This window comes from Apis cerana, linkage group LG15, assembly GCF_029169275.1.
Source record: "Apis cerana isolate GH-2021 linkage group LG15, AcerK_1.0, whole genome shotgun sequence".
Taxonomy (NCBI): Eukaryota; Metazoa; Arthropoda; class Insecta; order Hymenoptera; family Apidae; genus Apis; species Apis cerana.
Window position 1 is genome coordinate 9,004,668 of NC_083866.1, and position 23,465 is coordinate 9,028,132.

At 26.7% G+C, this 23,465-nt stretch overlaps 2 protein-coding genes across 12 annotated transcripts; one reads left to right on the top strand and one right to left on the bottom strand.

The window, feature by feature from the left end:
- The first annotated feature begins 226 nt into the window (after positions 1-226).
- LOC107997386 (trans-1,2-dihydrobenzene-1,2-diol dehydrogenase) lies at positions 227-4,650 on the top strand. Of its 4 annotated transcripts, none has more exons than XM_017055933.3 (5): positions 227-383; positions 2,234-2,435; positions 3,208-3,499; positions 3,719-4,116; positions 4,400-4,650. In XM_017055933.3, exons 2-5 carry the CDS (start codon positions 2,234-2,236, stop codon positions 4,501-4,503), a joined length of 996 nt encoding a protein of 331 aa, XP_016911422.1. In that variant the 5' UTR covers positions 227-383; the 3' UTR covers positions 4,504-4,650. The 4 variants fall into 4 exon arrangements, with proteins under 4 accessions (XP_016911422.1, XP_061942102.1, XP_061942101.1 ...); XM_062086118.1 differs by having other exon boundaries at positions 291-469; XM_062086117.1 differs by having other exon boundaries at positions 302-708.
- LOC107997429 (dynein axonemal heavy chain 3) lies at positions 4,420-23,432 on the bottom strand. Of its 8 annotated transcripts, XM_062086100.1 has the most exons (14): positions 21,305-23,432; positions 20,445-20,518; positions 19,441-19,659; positions 18,334-18,563; positions 18,050-18,259; positions 17,304-17,666; positions 17,021-17,231; positions 16,373-16,600; positions 12,463-16,287; positions 12,045-12,350; positions 6,843-11,879; positions 6,507-6,664; positions 5,629-6,397; positions 4,420-5,265 (listed from the first exon to the last, which is right to left on the bottom strand). In XM_062086100.1, the coding sequence occupies exons 2-14, from the start codon at positions 20,448-20,450 to the stop codon at positions 4,969-4,971; spliced, it is 11,859 nt and encodes a 3,952-aa protein (XP_061942084.1). In that variant the 5' UTR covers positions 20,451-20,518; positions 21,305-23,432; the 3' UTR covers positions 4,420-4,968. The 8 variants fall into 8 exon arrangements, with proteins under 8 accessions (XP_061942084.1, XP_061942087.1, XP_061942086.1 ...); XM_062086103.1 differs by lacking the exon at positions 20,445-20,518 and having other exon boundaries at positions 22,011-23,432; XM_062086102.1 differs by lacking the exon at positions 20,445-20,518 and having other exon boundaries at positions 21,998-23,432.
- Positions 23,433-23,465: the final 33 nt, after the last annotated feature.

Genomic DNA, 23,465 nt, shown 5'->3' on the forward strand with positions numbered 1-23,465 from the left:
AAATGAAATTCAATATATAAAATCGAAAAGTAGAAAAATAAAGATAAAATAAGAATTAATCGTTAGCGCCATCTCTTAAATTAAAGATAAAATCTTTTTACTATCATTTTAAAAAGTATTTAAAAGATAGCATTATCCCTAAATTTTTCTTTTATTTTGTTTTTAAGATATTAAAAAATATTTTTCATACATGAAAGATGATGTTGACAGTCAATCTTATCAGATCTTTATCCTTCTTCCACTCTTTCTTATGCTTTCTTTATATATTTTATTTGCGATATTCTAGAGATGGCGCTGATTTCAATATTTTTATTTTATTTTTGTTCTTCTTTTATTATTTGTTCTTGTTTATATTTATTCTCGGTGTGTGATTACTAAACAAAGTACGTGATATTTCTTTCATTTCTTTATAAAAAAAATATTTTTTTATTTATTCCTATATTTAATATTGAATTTACTTCTTATTTAGGTTAGCAAGAATCATAATTAACTGTATATAATATAATATAATATAATATAATATAATATTATATTATATTAATGTAATACATGTACAATTTGCTATTTTTTAAATCATTGATTAAAGTTCACTTTATTACTTTTTCAAAAATATATGACAAATTTGAGCACAAAAAAAATAACGCTATTTTTTACTATTAAAAAGTATTAAAAAAATTAAACAAAATCTCTGAATTATGATAATTTAAGGTAATTTTAATGAAAAAAAAGAATTATAAACACAATATTTTTATACATATATTTATATTTATACATCATATACATATTTTTTTCTTGAATATTTATGCACATTAAAAATAAGAATAAATAAAAAAACATAATATATAATATATTTATTTTTCTAAAATTTATATTTTTATTACAATTATTTTTATAATCAATTAGCAGATATTTATTATTATAAAATTATTTTATATTTTTATTTTTTCTATACGTTATTTTGTTTATTTTTAATTTATTATTATTATTATTATTATTGTTAAGATTAAAATAGGATAATTATTTTAATTTTTTAAATATTTTTAATATATATATATTTTTACAACATTTTTATTTAAAAAAAAATAATTATGTATTAAAGAGTTTTTGTATATTGTATGATACATATTTGATTATATATCTCCTAATCTATGACGTTTATAAATTATCTTATAAGAAGGTTATTTGAAAGTCAATGATTTTTATATATAAGTTTTTCTTGTAACATATAAAGTTATAAAGTAATATAATTTTGTATTCATTTTTTAATCATTGTAAGTTATAATTTATTTAAATTAATTTTATTAATTTATTTAAATAAAATTAATAATATCTTTAATTTATTTTTATCAAATAAAAAAATTGTTGACTTTATTTATATCATTAATATTTAATATATATATATATATATATAAGTATATATAATATTTTTAAAATTAATTTTTTTTTATATTTTAAAAACAATATTTAAATAAATGTATTAATTTCATTTATTATTATCATATTAAATTTTTTAATGAAAAAGTTATTTAATATTAATAATATATGCAAAATAATAAATGACATTTATTTGTAAATTTATTTTCTTTTATTTATCCTTTTATTTAACATTCAATTTTAATTAAAATTTTTTTCAATATTATTTTTAAATTCCAATGGATGTGAAAATAATGAAAATCAATCATAATTTTGAAAATATTTAAATTTTTTCTTTTATATATATTCAGTAAAATATAAAAAAATAATTTAAAAATGCTTTATATTATATATATATCATTTTCAGAAACTTATTATTAAATATAATATATAATATTATAATATAATATATGATTATAATATTATATCTATTAAATGTTACTGAAATGTTATACATATATGTATTTGTTTAATGATTCGATTTTTATTTAAATTTTATTTTATAATTTATATATTCAACATTATTTTTCTTTGGAATAAAAAAAGCATAATCAAAATATTTTTATTTTTTATACTTTTATTTTTATACTTACTTATATATATATAAAATTATTTTTTTATTGATTATAATTTATATTTTTTATTTAAAAATATATTTATGTGCACTTTGCGCTTGTATACACACACATATGCGCGTGCGCGCGCGCGACAGCATATATTTGTATATAATTTTAAATAATAATTATAAATTTAAAATATTACGTAATTATATATCTTTAATATTAAATAATTAAATTATTTATTAATTATGCTATTACAGATGGCGATTCATTGGGGTATAGCAGGTGCTGGAAAAATATCACATGATTTTGTATCATCTTTACAAACATTACCAGAATCTGAGCATATAGTAGTTGCAGTAGCAGCACGTGAATTATCAAGAGCACAAAATTTTTCTAGTTTGCATAAAATTAAAAAAGCATTTGACAGTTATACAAAATTAGCGGAGGATAATGATATTGGTCTGTTATACATTAAAAATCATAATTTTTTTTTTAAAATTATATAAAATCTAATTAAAAAGTTTTATTCATTTATAAAATATTCATTTATAAAAAGATATAAATTTTTGGATATTATTTTTTTTAGAGAGAATTATTTATATTTTAATTATTTAATTTTTCAAATAATTGAATTATTTACTGTTTTAGTTATTGTAATTATTTAGTTATAATTATTATGATGTAATAATACTAGCGATGTTAAATTTTGTTATATATTTAAAAAAAATGGCGCGAAGATTTTAAAAATGATTTAGATAATCTTTGAAAATATTGTTATGAATCATTTAAAATGATATATTATCTATTAATTAATGACAGATTTAAAAAAAAAGTATTATTGCTTTGAAAAAAATTCAACATTTTGGACGTGTTTGTCTTCTATAGGTCAGAAAATTATATATTCATACTAATAAAAAATCTTAATTGTATATTATATCTATTCTAAATCAAAATTAATATTATAGAATTTGAATTTATTTTTTTATGATCGCTCGACCGCTTACCAAAATCAACTGAATCGTAGATATTAAATTTAATATAAAAAAAAGTTATGTTCTAAATTATTTAAAATTAACCATTATTAGGTAAAAGACTACAGGTTCAACAATTTACTTAATATAAATTTTACAAAAATTTTACAGTTCATAATTTTATTTTAATATTGATATATTTTTTATAATATTTTATTTATATTAGTATTTATTTTTAATATTTCTTTTCAAATTTACAGATGTTGTATATATCGGAACGTTGCATCCTCAACATTTTGAAATTGCCAAATTAATGTTAAATCATGGAAAACATGTTTTATGTGAGAAGCCTTTAACTATGAATTTAAAGCAAACAACAGAATTAATAAATTTAGCAAAAGAAAAGAAATTATTTTTAATGGAAGGTATTTGGAGTAGGTGTTTTCCTATTTATGAAATACTTAAAAAAGAAATTGAATCTGGAAGTATTGGAGAAATTTATCAAGTTTTAGTATCTTTTGGATTTAAAATGCCTGATGTTGAACGATTGAAGTACGTACGATTATTTTTTTGTTTCTTATATTAAAAATAAAAAGTCTAAAAATTTCTATAAATTTCTATGTATTTAAATAATTAAAATTTCATGAAAAAATAAATTTATGTATTAATAAACATAATTTAATTTATTTTTGAATATTCTGCTAATAGAAAATATATCGTAACTTTCGAATTTATTATATTATATTGAAAAATATATTTTTTTTTGTTTAGTATAAAAAATCTGGGAGGAGGAACTATATTAGATTTAGGAGTATATGGAATACAATTTGCTTGTTTAATATTTGATAATGAAATGCCTCATACTGTACAAGCTACTGGTTGTTTGAACGAAGAAGGAGTTGACCAATCTACATCTATTAGTTTTCTTTATAAAGGAAATCATACTGCAACTATTCTTACTCATTCCCGAGTTGATTTGCCCAATGAGGCTTATATTATTGGTACGAAAGGAATGATAAAAGTGCCAAAGTTTTGGTGTCCGACGACCTTAGAATTGCCGAATGAAATAGTAAATGTTTCCCTTCCTGAAACTAAATCTAAGTTTAATTTTATTAATAGCGTTGGATTGAGTTACGAAGCCAATGAAGTTCGCAATTGTATTCTAAAAGGTATTGTTTTTTTTTCGATTTATTTTAAATTAATAAAAAAATATTATTCAAATGAAAAAGTAAATTATTTTTATTTTGAATAATTCAAATAAAGAAGTAAAATTAAAATATATTTTTTTAATATTTTAAAAAAATTTTATTTGCACGATAATACATAATATCATTTTCGAATCACTCAAATAACTAGTTAATGAAATTTAAGTGTAATAATTCTGTATATTAAATTAAATATTAAAAATATAATATTAAAAATTGTTTGTTTAATAATCTTTCTTCATTCTAGGTATGATCGAAAGTCCTAAAGTACCACATAATCTCTCTTTATTAATTGCACAATTAGAAGATGAGATTCGAAAACAGATTGGAGTTACATATCTTGAAGATTAAATTACTTTGAAAAAATTATTTATCTGATTTAATATGTTCGATAAGAAACACATTAAAACTTAAAAATTTTTATATAATAACAATAATATATATATATACAGATTATATTTAATAATATCTATTGAAAATATATATGTTGCATGAATATATTTTATTCTTATGACATTTATCCTTATATTTATTTTATAATCCATTTGAGAAACAGTGTATAAATTTTTTATTTCAAATAAACTGTGTTAGTACATTATTATATCATATATCCATCGGATATAAAAAGAGATAAAAGAATCATATAAAATATTTATAAATATATAAAATAGCAGATCAATTTTAGAAAAATAATTAAAACAAAAATATTTTTTTATATTATATATCTTTCTATATGTATAATTTTTTAATTTAATATTATTTTGACATATATATCGATAAAATTGATTGTAAATTATGTTTTTTTTTCTTGATAATTCAATCGTCTAATTGACATAAGCAAGCTACTCCTCTTTTAATCCAATGAGATTCTTTGACTTTCGTCGGGAGCAAAATATATAGTACAAAATTAGAAGAATGACCAGTAGTAGCTAAAACACCACGCCTTTCACTTGTTTTATATACAGGACAATGATACATGAATTCAATAATAAATTCAGCTTTTATACCAGGTTTCAACCATATTATAGGAAGAAGATCAAACATTACTTTCGGTTTAGATTCATCGATTTCTTTTATCTCTCTATTCCATCTTGCTCCTTCCATATATAGACCCTAAAAATTTAAATAAATTTTTTAAAGATAGTTTTATATATTATGAATAAATTAATTTCCTTTAATATACAATAATACTATAAAAATTATATATATTATTTGATTCTTATATTATTTCTTAAGAAAATTTAATATATAAGTTTCTTTATATACGTTATTAATTTTAGTATAGATATAAAAGTATATCGATCTCAAAGTATTCGTCAAAGTAACGCATTCATTTTTCATTATTAATATATTATTCGAATTTTCGAATAAATAATAGCGCCATAAGTTCATCTCTGATATCTCATCTTTTCTTTTTTCTTTATCCGTTACAATTTTAAATTTTTTTTTATTAAATTATAATAATAGAAATCTTACTTTTATGTAAACGCCATAAGATGGTGCTATGTCGATATCAGTCTCAAACTCGGTTACTTCAAATTCAAAATCTAATTTATCAATTGGAATTTTATGTCTGCGGGCATAATTTTGTAAAGCACCCGTAAGAAAAGATTGCGTGAAAAAAAATCCAGATATCCAAAATACAATTGGTGCATCATAATCAATCCAATTTTGAAAAAAGTTTAATCTGTCTATTAAATCATTGATATAACTTCCTAACGGTTTTAGAGAAGGATAAGACACTTTATTCCAAGTAAGCGGCACTTTACCGATACTCATACTCGAAAAAATTTCTTCTAATTCAAAGGACATCAAAGTTAATCCTTTAATGGCTTTTTGTACATCAGCTAATGTTATTTTAATCGTATCAACAAGATGATTGAATTTAATAAGTTCTTGACGCAGAACCGTGTTCATACTATTTATATAAAGTACTGGATATTTTTTAGCTACTGCTATAATATCAAATTTTATCTTTAATTTCGATGAAATATCATCGCATAAATTATAAACCATTTCGTCGATATCTCTTTCAACTCCCACACCAATAATATGCGGTTGTGTCAACAAAGCTCCTCTAAGTAATTGCAATGATTCGTGATTATCTTTTGTTATATCTGCATTTTCATGTAAACCAAATACTTCTGGTTGTTGAGTAATAGGTAGATTACTAATATAATCTAAACATCCGTGATGATCAGTATTTTCTGGTAAACGGTATATACAACTTGGTGAAAAACAATATCTGTATTAAAAATATAAAAAGTTCATTATGTATTAAAGTATATATTAAAGTTCATTTAAAATATATTCTCGAATGTATAAAAAATATATATTTAAAGCGCATAATTTACTGTGGATTGATAAGAACTTCCTCATTGTAATATTCTCGCAATAACGTATTTAACAAACGTCTATCTTTATCATCAGTCACACGACCACCGTAATTGCATTCACCAGTTAAATAAAGAAGTGCGTCAAATGGTACATCTTCATAATCGTCTAAAAATAGCTAATATGACAAAAGACAAAAAATATATTATGGAATAATTTTAAAAAGACATTTGATGTATAAAATAATATTTCTTGATTATTTATTAATTAATTATTTTTAATTATTTTCTATATAAAAAAGTTAATACTTGTACTATTATGATACTATACAAAGATAAACTCTCGTGTAAACTTACTTGCAATTGTAAAATACTAATACGAAGATCTGATTCATTGAATTCATAAGGAATGTTCCAACCCAATGGTCCAAAATTACGTCTTTCTTGAATAACTGCGTGAAAAACGCATAGAGCAAAAAGTAAGCTCCTCCAATGAGTTATTTTAGTACAAAGATTAAAGAAAACTGTATCCGATATTGGATCGTTCATATAACTCCTCAATAAATTACTCTTCAATCCTTTTGGTGGTTCGTTAGTCATTTTGACTGCATTTTGCAAAATAGAAATTGGAAAATCCTTCGATGGATAGCTGGTTAACCATAATCGAAATTTATTATGCGTATTCTCTGGTGTAATAACTTCATCGCAAATTGCGTCCAATTCTTTCATCCAAGAAATTGCCAAGTGACAATTTTGAAGAACTACCCATTCTCCGGTTTGTATCCCTTTATTTATCATATTTACAGCTATAGGACCCTGACCTTGGCCCAATGATATAGTCATTAAATGCTCTTTTGATATCCCATAATCTTCTGCAAATTTGATTAAACTCGCCATTGGATCAGATCCAGGAGAAAGAATAAAAATAAGAGGGGTCACGTTGGTAGAATCGTTGTAACATGCTTGAAGATTAAAAGGTGGGGGTTCTATGAAAGAACGATCCATATTATGCGCGACAAACATTCGCACAGCGACCACAATTTTATCTGGCCTTACGCATTTAAGTATGACCAATTTTCTCAAAGTCTCGGTCTCATCCTGATACGGATATGGCATAATCTCCTCTTGGGGATTAACCGAGTCGAAATAAAGTTTCCATTTCGATGTTTGCTTCTCGAAAGATTCTTTTAATTTTTCAACGTTAGGCAAATTTGTAGCTCTAACTACATCGGCCCAAGATTTATCGCTTAACCAAGAAGGATCAGGATTAGGATAAGGATTATCCAGAATTACATCACCCGCTAATAAAAATGTGCAAAGATCTTCTTCGAGTTTATTATCAGCGCGTAAAAGACCGATACATAAAACGAAAGAAAATATCAATTTATCCTTTTCGAATAAAGAACGACACACGTTTCTGTAAATACTAGCTGTAAAATACGTATTTAAGCTTTTTATTCGGATCTCGAGATCATCGCTATGTTCACTTTTAGCTATCGACATTTCATACAAGTGAATGAACCACGGTAAAGAGTACTGGTACATAGGATCGATATTCGCCAATTCGGAAATACAAAAAAATAAAACAGAGCCATGCTCAGAAGCGGGTTTATATTTACCACGAGCGAAATCAATTTCTAATGCCGTATTGGCAGCTATTTTTTGCTTAGCTTCGATCTCTTCCGCCAGTCTCTTCGAAGTTGACAAGATCGTAATAGCCGTTTCATCCTCCAGAATATTGCCTTCCGATACAGACAAAACTTCTAAAATTTTATTCTCTATTTCCTCCAATATTCTTTTGTTATTTGCTTCCTCCACGATTAATTGGTTCTTTCGTTCTTCGAGAATAGGCAATTCTCTGGCTACGACGATACCTAACAATTGATCCTTAAGTCCTTGAGGTGTAATCATAAAATTTAACAACGTAACTTTCACAACTATTTCCGGCAAATAATGTGGATTTCTTAAACGCGTTGTAATATAAAATCGGAAATTAGGATCATATTCGATAACATGTTCTCCAAATTTTATATATAAAACACCACGTTCTTTATAAATGTTTTTGAGAAGCACAGGTTCTAATATCGCGTCTATCTCTTCAAAAATATTTTCCAACAAAACAGGTATGCCAATCTGTATAGCGGTGTCTACTATTTTCACGTAGTTTGGATCAGACAGTTTAATCACCATCAAATTATTTTCTTTCTCCATATTTTTTACCCATTTATTTGCTTGGTTTTGCGGATCGATCATAAGCGGCCATCGATCCGCGTTTTTCACGATTATAGCGTTCTCCACGGAAAAATGATCCGCTGGCAAACCAAAAATTATCCACGCTCTGATCTCCACCGATTTACCCAAAATATCGACTAAATTGAACTTGTCTCTGCACGGGATTTTCATTTCCACGCAAGATTTATGCCATTCCTCGATTAATTTATTTCGATATTCTATAGTGAAAGCTCCGAAATAAGCAATCACACCCGACGATAACAAAACATCTCCAATGACGTTATACAGACTTGCGCCTAGCATAATAGCTGTTTCTTGCCATCTCTGTTTCTCTCCGCTTAAACCGCCTAACAATTTTTCAGCCCTTTCCAACTTTTTCATGCAGTAATCAATTTGATCCTCGAGCTTCTTTTTTTCTTTCATGCATTCGACAAATTCATCGTTCAACGCTTGCAACTTCTGAGTAACTTCCAGAAGCAAGGCTCTTTTAGCGTTCAAAGCTTCCATTTGTTTAGCAAGAGCAGCTTCAGCCTCTGCCAGCATCACTTGTTTCGGCTTAACGACTTTAATCACCCGATCGTAAACCTCGATCGCTCGCACCCATTTGCAAAGACCCTCGCAAGCTGTCGAAACTTTCTTGATAGCCTCCGGTTGAAAACTTCTGTCGTTTATAAATTTCTCGCGAATTATTTTCATATACGCCGGTGGTATATTATCTTTGTCGAAGTTCTTCAAGCTGTCGAGAAACTTCAAGTCGCCCAATATCCTTATGGAAGCTGGCCAGTAATCTTCCACAACTTTGCCGGTCGCCGGGTCAGTAACTTTTTCAGGTTTAACCCCTTTTAAAACGCAAATAGCTTCCATTACCAATCTTACACCTGCCGGTGGAGCTTTCATAGCTCGTACGATACTGATATCCGCTGGTTTCAAAGTATCCAGCGCGGCCAATGCAGCCTCCAATGCGGGCGTTGCTTCGGCCAAATCGCTTTCGCAATCGTCTTTTATAGCTTGCGCAGCGGCAGCAGCCTCGTTCGCCAAAGCTTCCTCGGCGGCTACGACTTCTTTTCTCGCCTCGATGTTGATAGTGTCCTGTTCGATTTTAATCATGAGCTGGTTGCTCAATTCCGACTGCGCTAGTAATTTTGGCTGCAACGCTTGAAGTTCTTCCTTCATTAATGCTATTTCCTTCGCTGCGAAATCCAACCTTTCCAATCCCATCTCGTACCGCCTTTGTTGCGCGGTGATCTCTTCTATTTTCCGATCGTACAACTGACAAAACGATTTGATAAGCTGTAAGAAACTCGTCGGTGTTACGTAATACCTTCTACCTTGCGTGTTAAAGTAATCTTCGCTAGCCAACGAGATACTTGTATGGAACTTTTGAGACATACTAACGCATTTTTCTCGTAAATCCATACCAATATCGATATTTTGTAACGAAACTCGTGCTACCTTTTCCAGGGCATCCTCGGGCCAAATGGTAAACCAATCGATGGTGCAGCAATTTATCAGCGAAGGGAACATTCTCAAACGATTCCGAAATTTATCTCCTATCGGAGACATTGTTAAGATCAAGTGGAGGCATTTCTTTATCCTTTCGAGAAATAAGTTATAAAGGATCATAGGAGTGACTTCGACTTTTCTCCCTCCTATAGCGTGCATTATGGTCGACATTTTATCCAAAATTTCAGCTTTTTCCTCGGTATCGTATAAATTCGGCACGTCGGACGTGTTTAAAATCATATTTATATCTTCGACGAACAATTCGTCTTTGATTTGATGGTCGCCGAAAAGGAAAGAGGTAGATTTTCCATCGCATCCCACGCGTAACAACAAATTCTTCACGTCTTCTCTCCATTCCGAAAATTCGTAAGTCGTGGTAATTTCTATATTATACAACACGTATTCGCTCATATAAGTCGCTAATTTAGCGCAAGAACTTCTGCCCGATCCACCTATTCCTATTAGAAGAGCATGGCCATTTTCTTGCTGCAATATTCGAGAAACTCGAGAAACGTGGTCAATAGCGTATCTGAATAAAACCAACGGCATTGGCGTTTTAGAAAGCATGTTGTATTCCGTTAAATAATATTCCATTTTTTGTTGCAAATCGTACAAGTCTTCCACCTCGTCGTACAGTTTGGGAACAGCGTCAGGATCTATGTAATTACCGAACAACAGATCTTGTATGTGGGAACTTTTAACATCTTTCTCTTCTTTTTTTAACAGTCTACTGAGTACTTTTGCCAACGGTTGACGCAACTGATCGTAACAAGTAAAGTGAACCATTGTGAACAATTTTTCCCGATCGGCCGAATCTATTAGTCTATCATGAAAAACCCTGTATATTTCGTGGACCCAAAGTCTAATCAATTTATCCGGATCCTTTATTCTAGGGCCTGGTACCAAAAGTATACCCTTGATAACGCGGCTAAAATCCCGCAAATTAAAAGTATAATGACTCTTTGCCGGGGTTGGTAGAAACGTTCGTATCGCGCCAAGATATATGTCCATTGTCGCACTCACAATCATTCTCCCCAATCTTGAGACTTCGGGTAAAAATCCTTTCGAGAAATGTGACTCGAGAATCGAAAAGAATATTTTGCTCATTGTCACCTCTTCGAAAAAATCGATACCAATTATTTGCATATGTCGAAGTAATCGAGGCGTGACTACGTTCGAACCTCCTCCAGGTGGTAGCATGGCAGAAATCAAAAACATGTCCACTAAATACAACGTCGTTGTATCTTTTAGATTGTACCAATGGCCATGATCTATCCATTGGCGAATGAGCTCGATCGGTGGCTGAGCCCCATATATTTCTTTCATTGGCATACTTAGATCATCGACGAACAAAACGCATTTCTTCCCCATTTGCGGCCCGTACACACCCTTTCTTCTACGGTCTAATTTTGACATTACTATCTCTTGAGTTTGATTTGCAGTTGTACGAGCACTCAAATTTATAATATTTTCAATGTATTTATCTCTGGGTAGAAATTCTAAATAATTTAATACAATTACGGATTTCCCGGTGCCAGTTGGTCCAACAAATAAAATAGGTATTGATCTATGGAGAAGATTTTTCATGAAGAAATATTGGATCACTACCTCGCTTGTGGGTACGATTAATTCAGATTTCACATCTGGTAACAAAGACTCCTAAAAAAATGCATATAAATTTAATTTTATTGTTAAATTCGTAATATCGGTATTACGAAAAGTATTCGAGTAGAAAAGAAGTCTGTCCGAGTATTGGTTCGTTATCGTATGAAATTATTTTGTTATTATACGAACGAATTTTATACGTTAAAATACGTTTAATACCTGTAATATCGTGTCCATCCACGGTATCCAGGTTCCATTATTTCTTTTATCATATATCCAATCGTAAACGGTTCCTTTGTCAGGAAAGATCTGTTGTTTCGTTAATTTAAACGCTTTTGGTTTAGGATGTTCTTCGTCGTTTCCAAGTAATAATTTTCTTAAATAAACGTCGAACATTTTTCTACTATCGCTTGTTAATGTTGAACACATTCCCCAAACCAAGCTGAATAATAAAACGCATTGAAGCCAAACTGTACTAACTTGTACTTCTCCATCCAACATTGCGGTGAAAAGTTTTGTAAAAGACTGTAAAATAGAAATTTATGACAATGTATATTTTAAATGAAACTTTAATCGAATCTAATATTGATATAATTAACAATTAATAATAATAAATTAATAATATATTTCTATTTACCAGAAACATATGAAGTTCTGACACCTCTACAAATATTTTGCAATATAAATGTATAAAAAATAGGACTGGTTTGGTTAACCACTCGATCAATTCTACAATCAATTCGTACTGTTCGATAAGTAACTTATTCCTAAGATATGTTTTATACGAATTAAATAGGGCATGCCAGCCAAGCTCGGATGGTTCCATGTAAATCATGCCGCATCTGCTTACGGTAGCTGGCGAGGCATGCTCCAAATCAGCTGGTTCAAACATCATATTCATCTTAAGTGACATTTGAATAATCTCTCCGGACATCAAACAAAGTTTCCTGTTGTCATCGAGAACTGTATTCATACTTTCGATCCATACAGCATCAACGGGACCATCGAAAACTATCCACTTCCGGTCTACCGTTATAGATTGAGCAAACTCTCTAAAAATATTGGCTAAAACACCATCACTCCACTCGTGCGATATCGGATCAAAACTGCCATAAAGCTGATCCAAAGTAATGGATTTTGGATTAATTATCTTGTAAATCGTTGGAAATTCTCTCATAGTAACGCGCCTTCTACCGGATAATTCGCCCAACGATTCGGCTAAAACTTGATATGCTTGCGTCTTTCCGCTTAATGTGTGGCCTACGATCATCAAGCCATGACGTACCAATAGCATCTCGTAAATTTGAAGTATTTTTTCTATATACCAAGGCGTGGGCTGAAGGTTACGTTTGTTTAAAATAATTAAAATTATCTCTATTAATTCTTCACGATGCGGAGGTGGTAAAATGGTATCCGGAAATAGATCCGTGTATATTCCGTTGAACAAAGGAATATCTTGGGCCAAAAATTTCGGTAGATTGACGTCGATAATCGCTTGAAGAACCAAAATAGACTCATTTTGCAGCGGGTACTTTAACTTTAAGTTTCCAGCCGCGATAAGCACAGTCTTCACAGCTCGCATACCATAATCGTAATGATTTTGCGAACTTAATTGTTCAGAGCATAATTTGTACGTGTGAACAATCTTCTCTGCCAGATTTTTTGCATCTATAAAACCAAAAGAGTACAAGGTGATCTCTCCTATCATAGCGTAATCTGGGACCATCATCGCAACTGTGCGGAAAAGAACTTTTAAATTGTCAGGCAGTTCTTGACGGCCGGCATAACCGGGATTCATCGTTATGATAACGTAACAGGTAGGGTTTAGCTTTAATTCCGTACCTTCGAATACAAATTTCTCCAATTTTGCACTTATAGCCATCTGAATGGTTAAAATTTGTTGAGCAATTACCGACAGAACTTCCAAGTCTATTCTATTAAATTCATCGAAACAGGACCACGCTCCCGATTGTGCGAGTCCCTTAAAAAATTTACCCATTGCTTGAAAATCAAGCCCCTCGGAACAATTAAAAACAACACATTGCTTAGCAACGGCTTTAGCGAGATCTTTTGCCGTTTCTGTTTTACCGGTTCCTGCCGGGCCTTCGGGCGAACCGCCTAGATTTAATTTTAAAGCACTCATTAAAGTTCTGTAACATCGATCGGTTAATGGCGTTATCACCAGTCTTGATGTGTTTCCAAGATATTCAAACGCATACTCTACTGTGGTTGTAATCATCGAAACGATGATGCTGTCTTCTACCCAATAATATCTTAACTGTGATATCCAATCAAAATCCATAATGTTGTTTACTTTTTTTTGAATGAGCAGATGCACTACATCTCGTGCATGAACATCTATCACGATTAAAGCGTTTATCGTTATCCTCGAGCCCGCGTCCAGTCTACCTCTAACTATAGTAACTGTTTTCTCAATTTGATGATTGCATTGCTCCAAATATTCCTCGGTAGTACGATTTTCGAATGATTCGCAAACTTCGCTAGTCCAATGTATTTGACTGCAACAAATGACAATTTGACCAGGCCAACCGAATATCCATTCCTCTCTAGCAGTATCGAAATACGCGATGATACTTTCCTCGGCAATATCTCGAAGAGAGGCTATCATTTGTTCTTCGACTTGACACAACCATCTCTCGACCATGCCTTTAGCATCTGCTGGATAAATCTTTCCACTAAGAGGGACATATTCATCCTCAGCCGATAACATTCCAATAATTTCTTCATCTTTGGTGAATCGTAATTTACTAATACCTTCGAAACATTTCCTCAAATGAGGCTGCACTCTCTGAGGATCTTTAGTCTCAGACAATATCTCCAAAAGTTCATCGTTCGATAGGAAGAAAAATCTTGGAAAGAATAAACGTTTCTTCTCGAGATATTCATTCAAACCTTTCTGTATCTCGTCCAATAATGAATTGCATAATGTTAATTCTTGTAATATATTTGGCATATCGGTAACTTTCAGTACATAAGTATGTTCGTAAGCGTACGCTGTAATTTTACGCCAAATCTTATCCATTCTACGAAAATTCTTAGATTCCGTCGGCATTTGGCGTACAATATCTTCACTGCTAAATATAGGCTCTAAGTACATCCAAGTTGCTTGACACGTCAACCATTGATCGATAATGTCTTGCATCAACAACAATTTATTTTCCCAAACTTGCATTTCCTCTTCGAAAGCTTTTATGAAGGGGGAACTTCTCATAGTTTGAGCTTTCAAAATATGATCGTCCAATAATTGATGAATATCATCAATAGCAGTTAATATAAAAACACCAGTTTCACGATACGGTACAAATTTAAATTCAATTTCTGCCCATTCTTCCTTCATCTTTTTCAAACTTTGTTGAAGTGTATACTCTTTGATAGCAGCTGAAGCTATTTCTTCAAGTTTAGCTATATGAAGTAACAATCCCAAGTCTACCATGTCCGAAAGACTGCTCGTAGCTGTCAATATTATATCTACATGTATTATTTGACTTATTAAATTCCAATGTCGATCTTGTAACCCAGGAGTACATATAATTTGCAAAAGTGGGATAAATTGCTTGAATTTATCCACTTTTGCACGGACCATTTCGGCAATTTTTCGTGCACCGGGAATATCAGCAAGAACACGAATCAATTTATATAATATGCGCCAAATGTTGTCAACTTCGTCTTTAATGTCATCCGCGTCGAGATTGAAAAATGGTCCATAGAACCATTGATCGTAGTTCTTGTGAAAATTTAATGCAATGTGCCAAAGAGTATCGAGTGCATTAACTAACATTGACATTATTGGAATTACCAAATATGGACTTAATTCCATATCTAAAAGCCCTTCCTCTTCGTTGATCTCTTCAACTTCCTTCCTAATTTCTTCCATTCCTTTGGAAAGACGTTCAACTTCTTCCACTGCGATTTCCATTTCATCTATAGTCAATACAGGCGGATCCTTTCTTTTAAATTGGTCAATCGCCAATTGCATCTCGCGTATTTTTTGATCAAAATTATCCCGCCTTATACGCAACACTTCTTCCAGATAATCCTTTCTCATAGTTAATCTCGTACTCGCTAATTCCATTACGATATCCATCTCTTTCGGCCATGTGATAGTTCGGGAATTCAAATAAATATCATCATCCGTGAGTGGATGATAATCAAAAAGGAATAATATTAATTCTATGGAACGTAATAATTTTCTTTTCAAATTGAACATGGTTGTATCTCGACTTTCGCACAAATAATTGTACAACTCAACGACATCTCTTGTTTTTTCAGGCATTTGTGAAATATTTTCCGCTATTACATCAAAAGCGGAACACAATTCACGATTATTGGATCGTAATTCATTTGCAAAGTAATCACAGATTTGCATACGAAGATCGTAAAGAATTTGTCTTAAAGTATCATTTACGATGATACAGTCAATCTCTATCATGTTCAAAGGAATCTAAAATGAAATGCATAAATGGAAAAAAGTCGACATATTATCATAAAATATATCTATCATTTGTATTAATGCTTTGCACGTTTACCTTGTTTCGAAAAATACAAATTTCTTGTCTAAGTTCATCGTATCCTTTTATTTTTTGTTCAAATTCATGTAGATATGGAATGGGTTCGATCATAAAAAAATTATCTAAAGCCATTTTAGCATGACCAGCAACTAAATATAATAAATTTTTATAACATTTTAGATAAATGTCAGGACCGCTAATATGAGCAGTAATAACATCTAGTACATCAGTAATTATTTTTAAAACCTGTGATATTTAATATTAATGTCAGTCACTTTGATCAAAACTTGTAAAAAATTGTTTATAACTTTTTAAAATAGTTTTTCGAGTCATTTAGATTTTTATTCTTTATTTGTGAATATTATCTTTGTTAGTTTAAAAGTTTTTTTTATTATTGTATATATTTATTGTGAAAAAAAATTTTATTTATATATCAAATCAAATCAATTTAAACGATGTTTTAAACAATTTTATTTTAATACGAAAAAGTTCACGTGTATTCTTGATCATTTTATCTTTCTATCTTAATAGAGAAAAAAAATCAAAAACTTATCGGAATTAATATTTATGTTTCATACATTTTATAAAAAAATATAATCTTTATTCATATAATCTTTTAATAATTAATTAATATAAAAATATTAAAGTTAATAACATTTCATTTACCGATTCTTCATATCGTGATACGGAGAATAAAAATTCCTTTTTTCCCAATTCAGGAAATAAAATACTTTCAATTTTTGGAATCAATGTTCCAACATTTAAAATTTTATCAAAACAATGTGATATTATTACAAGTACTTCTAAAACACTCGGTTTACAGTTTAATAAAAAAGTACCAAGTTTTGGTACTACTGATATTGTTATAAAAGGAATTCTAAAATGTAACTGTAATGAACATTACACGTACATACATTATTAATATATATTACGATAATAAATTACATACTTGTAAAACATAAGATCTTTGTAATCACCCTCAAAATAATTTCCACTTTTATATTCCATGAAAAAATCTCTAATATTATTTAATGTTTTCATTATCATCATTCGTAATTGTATAGATAAAAGAGAATTTACACTTCTAAAATATTTTTCTATCAATACTGTAGATGCATTATAATGTTTTTCAAAAAAACAAGACCAAGCGTATTTTTTTTCTAAAAAAAGTTCAGCAACATCGGCTAACCAATATCTAATGAGATAATCTGTAGTTTTATCACATAATAAACTTATTTTCGGTAATATTTCATTTGCTGGAATAGGAAAAGTTCCCAGATCTTGAAGATCTACTATCGTTAATTCATAATATCTGAAAAAATAAATTTTTAATATATGTTTTAAAAATTAAATATTTCACATATTGATTTTCAAGCTAATAATTATTTAAATATTTTCATTAAAATAATTATAATATTATCATTTTTATGTTTGTATGTAAATCGATACTTACTCTTTTTCCCGAAACGGATTTTGAAAATATCAACATTATAAATGTAATACAAACTATCATTAATTTATGATAATTATGTGTAAACAAAAAAATTAACCAAAAATATTGGATTATTATTATATTATGCCTTTAACATCTAAGTATTGTTCTATTATATTTTTTTTACGTTTTATTATATTTTTCTTTATATTAATTTTCGCGCTATTTTTTATATTATTCAATGAAATACTTGCAATGCTTACTTGATAAAATATAAATTTTGAACATTTCTCAATATTTCATTTCCAATAAATAAATTATAATACATTAAATGACTTGCCATCACTTTAGATTGATGCCACGGAACAGGTGCTCGTATGACTATTGGATAATCTTCTTGTATAGATTTTATAAGAAATTGTTTATAAGTATCAATAATTTCTATTTCTAAATCAGTCATTAAATTATCAAATCTGTAAAAAAAATTTTCATCAAAATTTATCATTATGTATAAAAATAAAAATAATTAAAATTTTGATAAACAAACTTTGCTAATTTTCGTAATCTACCGGTAATATATTTTCTTGCTTCTACAAAATGAATATTATCATAATAATCTAAATCACTATCACTAATACAATAGTTTTTAAAATGTATTGGTTCATCGATTCGATATTCTTCTACAAATTCCATTTTTTTCTTTTTAATTTCTTTTAATATTTCTTCTATTCGTTCTTCCACAGATTTTGGAATTTCGGCTTCAATTATTTGAAATATCTGCAAATATAATTCTATAATATCATTCTATAATACTAATATGTTTAATTATAAAAACATAATCCTTTTTTCCCGTTTTTTTAATATTAAAAATATTATTAAACATAATATTTTTAAAACTATTCGCTTAATCATGTTATTTATTTGTAAAAACAAAATAAAATAAATTATGCTATTCTTGTTTTACAGTCTATTGGAAAAGAAATAAAATAATTTCTCGTTGTTAAAAATTTTGTATTTATATCTTACTTAAAATGTATATATATCTTACTATTGTTATACCGAATGAATTATAAGTAGTTTTCTAAAGATTGAATATTAGATTGTTAATTTAATTTTATGTAATTTCCTTTATTTTACTTTTATAAACTTTGAATACAAGTTTAAAATGTTAAAAATAACTGATTTACATTGATTCGTTTCTTTTTTCGGATTTGTATTTATATATAGTACAAAATATTTGGCGGATGTGCCTGGATTTTGAATTTGAAGGAAGAGATTGGTGAGATAATTCTTTCTTTTAATTCTTATCATTTAGTTTTCGAATATTACGAAGATACGAATGAGGACAATAGTTTTTATAATATTATAGTAAATATAATATGAATATGAATATTTTGTATAACTAGAAAAAAGTCTATGAAATATAATCTATAATCCTTATGTATTATATAATTTAAAAGTTATAAGAGCAGAAATGATTGCTTTATTTATATTATCAATCTTTATATACATAAACAATTATTTAAGATTTTCTGCTAATGATATATGTATGAATGTTATTTCTGTAATTGTATAATATATTATGATAAATATGATTACAATATAGATTTTTTAAAGTTGATTCATATATAAGTAAAAATTGAAATTGCGTTACCTTTTCTTCTGCTAATATCTTATTCTTTTTTATTTTTTTGATCTTACATTTTTTAAGTGTTTTAGTATAGTCCTTTTGACTTTTTTTCCACAACCATGTATCATCTGCCAATTCTTTTAAACTAATGATATTTGATGAAGGCTTTGCAATTGTAACAACTGTTTCTTTTTGCACATTTTTATATTTTTCAATATATTCTGTTGATGAATTAGTAAACTTCTGTTCAAAAATAAATAAATTGTATTATTATTATTTTTTAATATTTTATTTTTATATATTATATTATTGATATAATAATAAAATGTTTATTTTTATTTAAATATAATTTTTGTTCATATATATATATATAATTTAATATAATTTATATATATAATTATTGATTATTAGATTTCAATGATATTAAAAAGTCATCATTTTGTTTTCTCATTATTTTATAAATGATTTTTTTATCCATAAATACATAAAATTTACTACTATAAGTTTATAGTTTAATATAAAATTTATGCAAAAATAATAAATTTCAATTTTTAATTATTTCATAAATTTTAATTTTCATAAAATATAATTATTTAATTCTACTTTATTTCATATTAATAATCATTTAATTCTAAAAAAACATTAAATTTTATTAATTTGATATCGGATAAAAATCATTTGTTTCTAAATGATATGATACATTTTTAAATAAGATACTATAAATATATAATATATATTTATTATTATTAAGATCGTAATTAAAGATTTATAGAGATATTATAAATATATAATACATAAATAAAAATTATACATATATTGAATATTTCATCAATATATTTAAATTTATAAAAATATTAAAATAATATGCATAGAATTAAAAAAAAATAATATACTTATACAAACTTATATAACTTATATAAAATTTGTCACTTATATTATTCATTAATTGATATTTATTTGTAAACATATTTATATTAATTTTTTTATGAAATATATGAAAAAAAACTATTATTTTTTAAGTACATTACCTTCATTGAAATAAATGTATGTTAAATGTATATCTTGTATGAGGAATGTGTCTGAATTGTAAATAAGAATGTAACTATGGTAACCATAATAAATATTAAAATTTGTATTAATATTACTTTGAAATTATAATATACATATATATTATTTTATATATATAATATAAAACAAATAATTTCCAAAAAAAAAAGAGGATAATAATAATAGAAAAATGAAAAACTAAGCATTATTGAAATAATAATTAATAAAAGTGTATGTATTACATTTTGAATATTTATATAAATATAGATTTTATTTATAAATAAATAAATAAAATAATATCTATTTACGTAAAGATTTATATTGATATTAAATAATTCCAAAATGATATTTCGTTTCATTATACATTATATATATTCTGAAAATATTTAAATAGATATTTTCTACAAAATGATATTTTCATCCTTTTATTCGTAGATATGTGCATGTAGATATTAAAGAAATCATTTGTTTTATTTTATAAAAAATAAAATTAATTTATCGATAAATCTTATAATACTTAATAATAATTTTTATAATGAATAAAGTCTTTTAAGATAAAATTTATAACATGAAATAAACATATAGTTATGTATAAATTACATATATATTATTTTACATATATATATATATATATATATATATATATACATTATTATATTTGTATCTATCTACTATAAAAATCTAATATTGAAAATTAAATATATATATATATATGTATATATATATATATATATATGTATATATATATATAAATTAATATAATACATCATTATAAAATTTTGATATAAAAATTTAGAATTCCAAAACTAAATAAAAGTTTTTTGCATATTAATGTATATACTTGTATATATAATGAATTATAACTAAAGTGGTGCTCCCTTAGCTGTCACATTCGATGTACTTATGTATTCCAGGAATTATTTATTGTTATCTATCTCCAACTTGCTTGTAAATTTGTGAAATAATAATAATAAAGTAAGACTAATAAAGTGAAATATTATGATAATATATATATATATAAGATAGTATTTTAAACTTATGTTATTAGCTTTAAAAAATTAGTTTAAAATCAATTTGAAATTTAATATAAACTAAATATTTTATTATATTATAAAATAGATTTAGAAAAATAATTAAAATTATATAATCATTAAATTTATGATACAAATGTGTAGATGCAATTTTAAATATTAAAATTTAATAAATGAAAGAAGATTTTGATATAAAATTATATATTTCTAAACATATGTAGAACTTTTTTTATAATCATATAATTTATTACAAAATTATTTATTTATTTATTACAAAATTATATGTATATATGTATCAATTATGTATCAATTATTTATGACTGACTCGTGATTTTTGAATCTAAAATGAATTTAGATTTTTTTACAAAAAATTGACGGATGATATATTATACATGAATATGTATTAATAAATAAATAATATTATCTTTTTAATCATATCATTATTATTTGGACACAAATTAATATCTAAACTAATATCTAAACTAGATTAAAAAATATTTTACAATTTATAGATACAAGAAAATTAATTGAACCAATTGTCGAAATAGCATCTACTTCTCAAAAAGAACATTACTATACTACTGTGACTACAGTAGCAAAACGTTTAGAAATTATTCAGAAATTAGAAAAAGGTATGACAATTGATAAACTTGTTATGGAATATGGTCTTCATAGAAGAACCAACAACGATATCGAAAAAATGTAGAAGTTTCGAAAAATCCAAGAAATTTGATTAAAAAAAGATATCGTGTATCTATACATGAAGATACAAAAAAATATATAATATTATATCCGATTATTTGAATGGATTTTGGAAAGACAAATGAAAGAAGATATTTTTAGCGACAGTCTTTTATAAGAAAAAACAAAAGAATTGCATAAAAAATTTGGTAGTTAACCAAATTTTAAAACAAAACAAATTTTACGGTTAGTCGTGATTGGTTATGGCGTTTTAAAAAAAGATATAATTTAAATGGTTCAGATATTCATGAAAAAAAAACCGAATCAGATGAATTTACAATAGAAAAATTAACAAAACTAAATGAAAAATGATTAAATGAAGAAAATGTATATAATATATATGAGACAACTTTAATGTGGAAAATTTTTCCACAAATTATATTATCGAATGAAGAAGAATCAATATAAAATGAGAAAAACGAAGATTATATTATTGTAGTATTTTGTGTTAATGCTCTAAGTATGCATAAATTACTGCCACTTTTTGTTACTGAATGTGTTACTTCTCAATTATTAAAACACACATTCGTAGTACTATATAAGAATCAAAATAATAATTCTATTGACAAAATTATTTTCAATGATTGATGATGTATATCAATCACTTTAAATCCAATATATGGCAAAACAATAGAAACATTGCAAAAGTATTATTACTTGTTGATAATTTTAAAAATGATATATTTTTAGAAAAAGAACAAGATTCTTATTTCAAATTAATGATCTTACCATTATATTTAATATATTTTCAATTATTCGATCGATAGATAAGAATATAATTATAAATTTTAAAAAATTATTTCAACAGAAATTACTCCATTAAATATGTCAATATCATAATGGAATTAAAAAGTTTTATATATTATTTCGATTTAAAAAATTGTATCGATTTAATTAGCGAAACATGAGACGAAATAACAGTGGATGTTGTACATTCATGGAAAAAACTTTTAAATCAGCAGAATTCTGAAATTACTATCAAAGAACCAAAATAATTTAAAGAAAATATTATTTCTGAAAAAAATATCGGAATGGGCTTCAACATATAAAAAAGAATTGAAAAAGTTACAAAAAAAAAAAACGAATTCAATTTGTTGTTCAATAGAGAAAAAAGAAATTGACCATATATTTCATAATTTGGAAATTTAAACTAATTCACAATTTGATTTTATTAAATTATAGAGTTTTGATTTAGCAAAAGTTTTAATATATTATAATCAACAATAATAT

Coding starts and splice junctions, on each gene's coding strand:
- LOC107997386 (XM_017055933.3), top strand. CDS start 2,234: ATGGCGATTCATTGGGGTATAGCAGGTGCTGGAAAAATATCACATGAT. Junction 3,500..3,718: donor CCTGATGTTGAACGATTGAA/GTACGTACGATT, acceptor TTTTTTGTTTAG/TATAAAAAATCTGGGAGGAG. Junction 4,117..4,399: donor TCGCAATTGTATTCTAAAAG/GTATTGTTTTTT, acceptor TCTTCATTCTAG/GTATGATCGAAAGTCCTAAA.
- LOC107997429 (XM_062086100.1), bottom strand. Junction 18,564..19,440: donor AGATATTAGCAGAAGAAAAG/GTAACGCAATTT, acceptor TTATATTTGCAG/ATATTTCAAATAATTGAAGC. Junction 11,880..12,044: donor GGATGGACACGATATTACAG/GTATTAAACGTA, acceptor GCATTTTTTTAG/GAGTCTTTGTTACCAGATGT.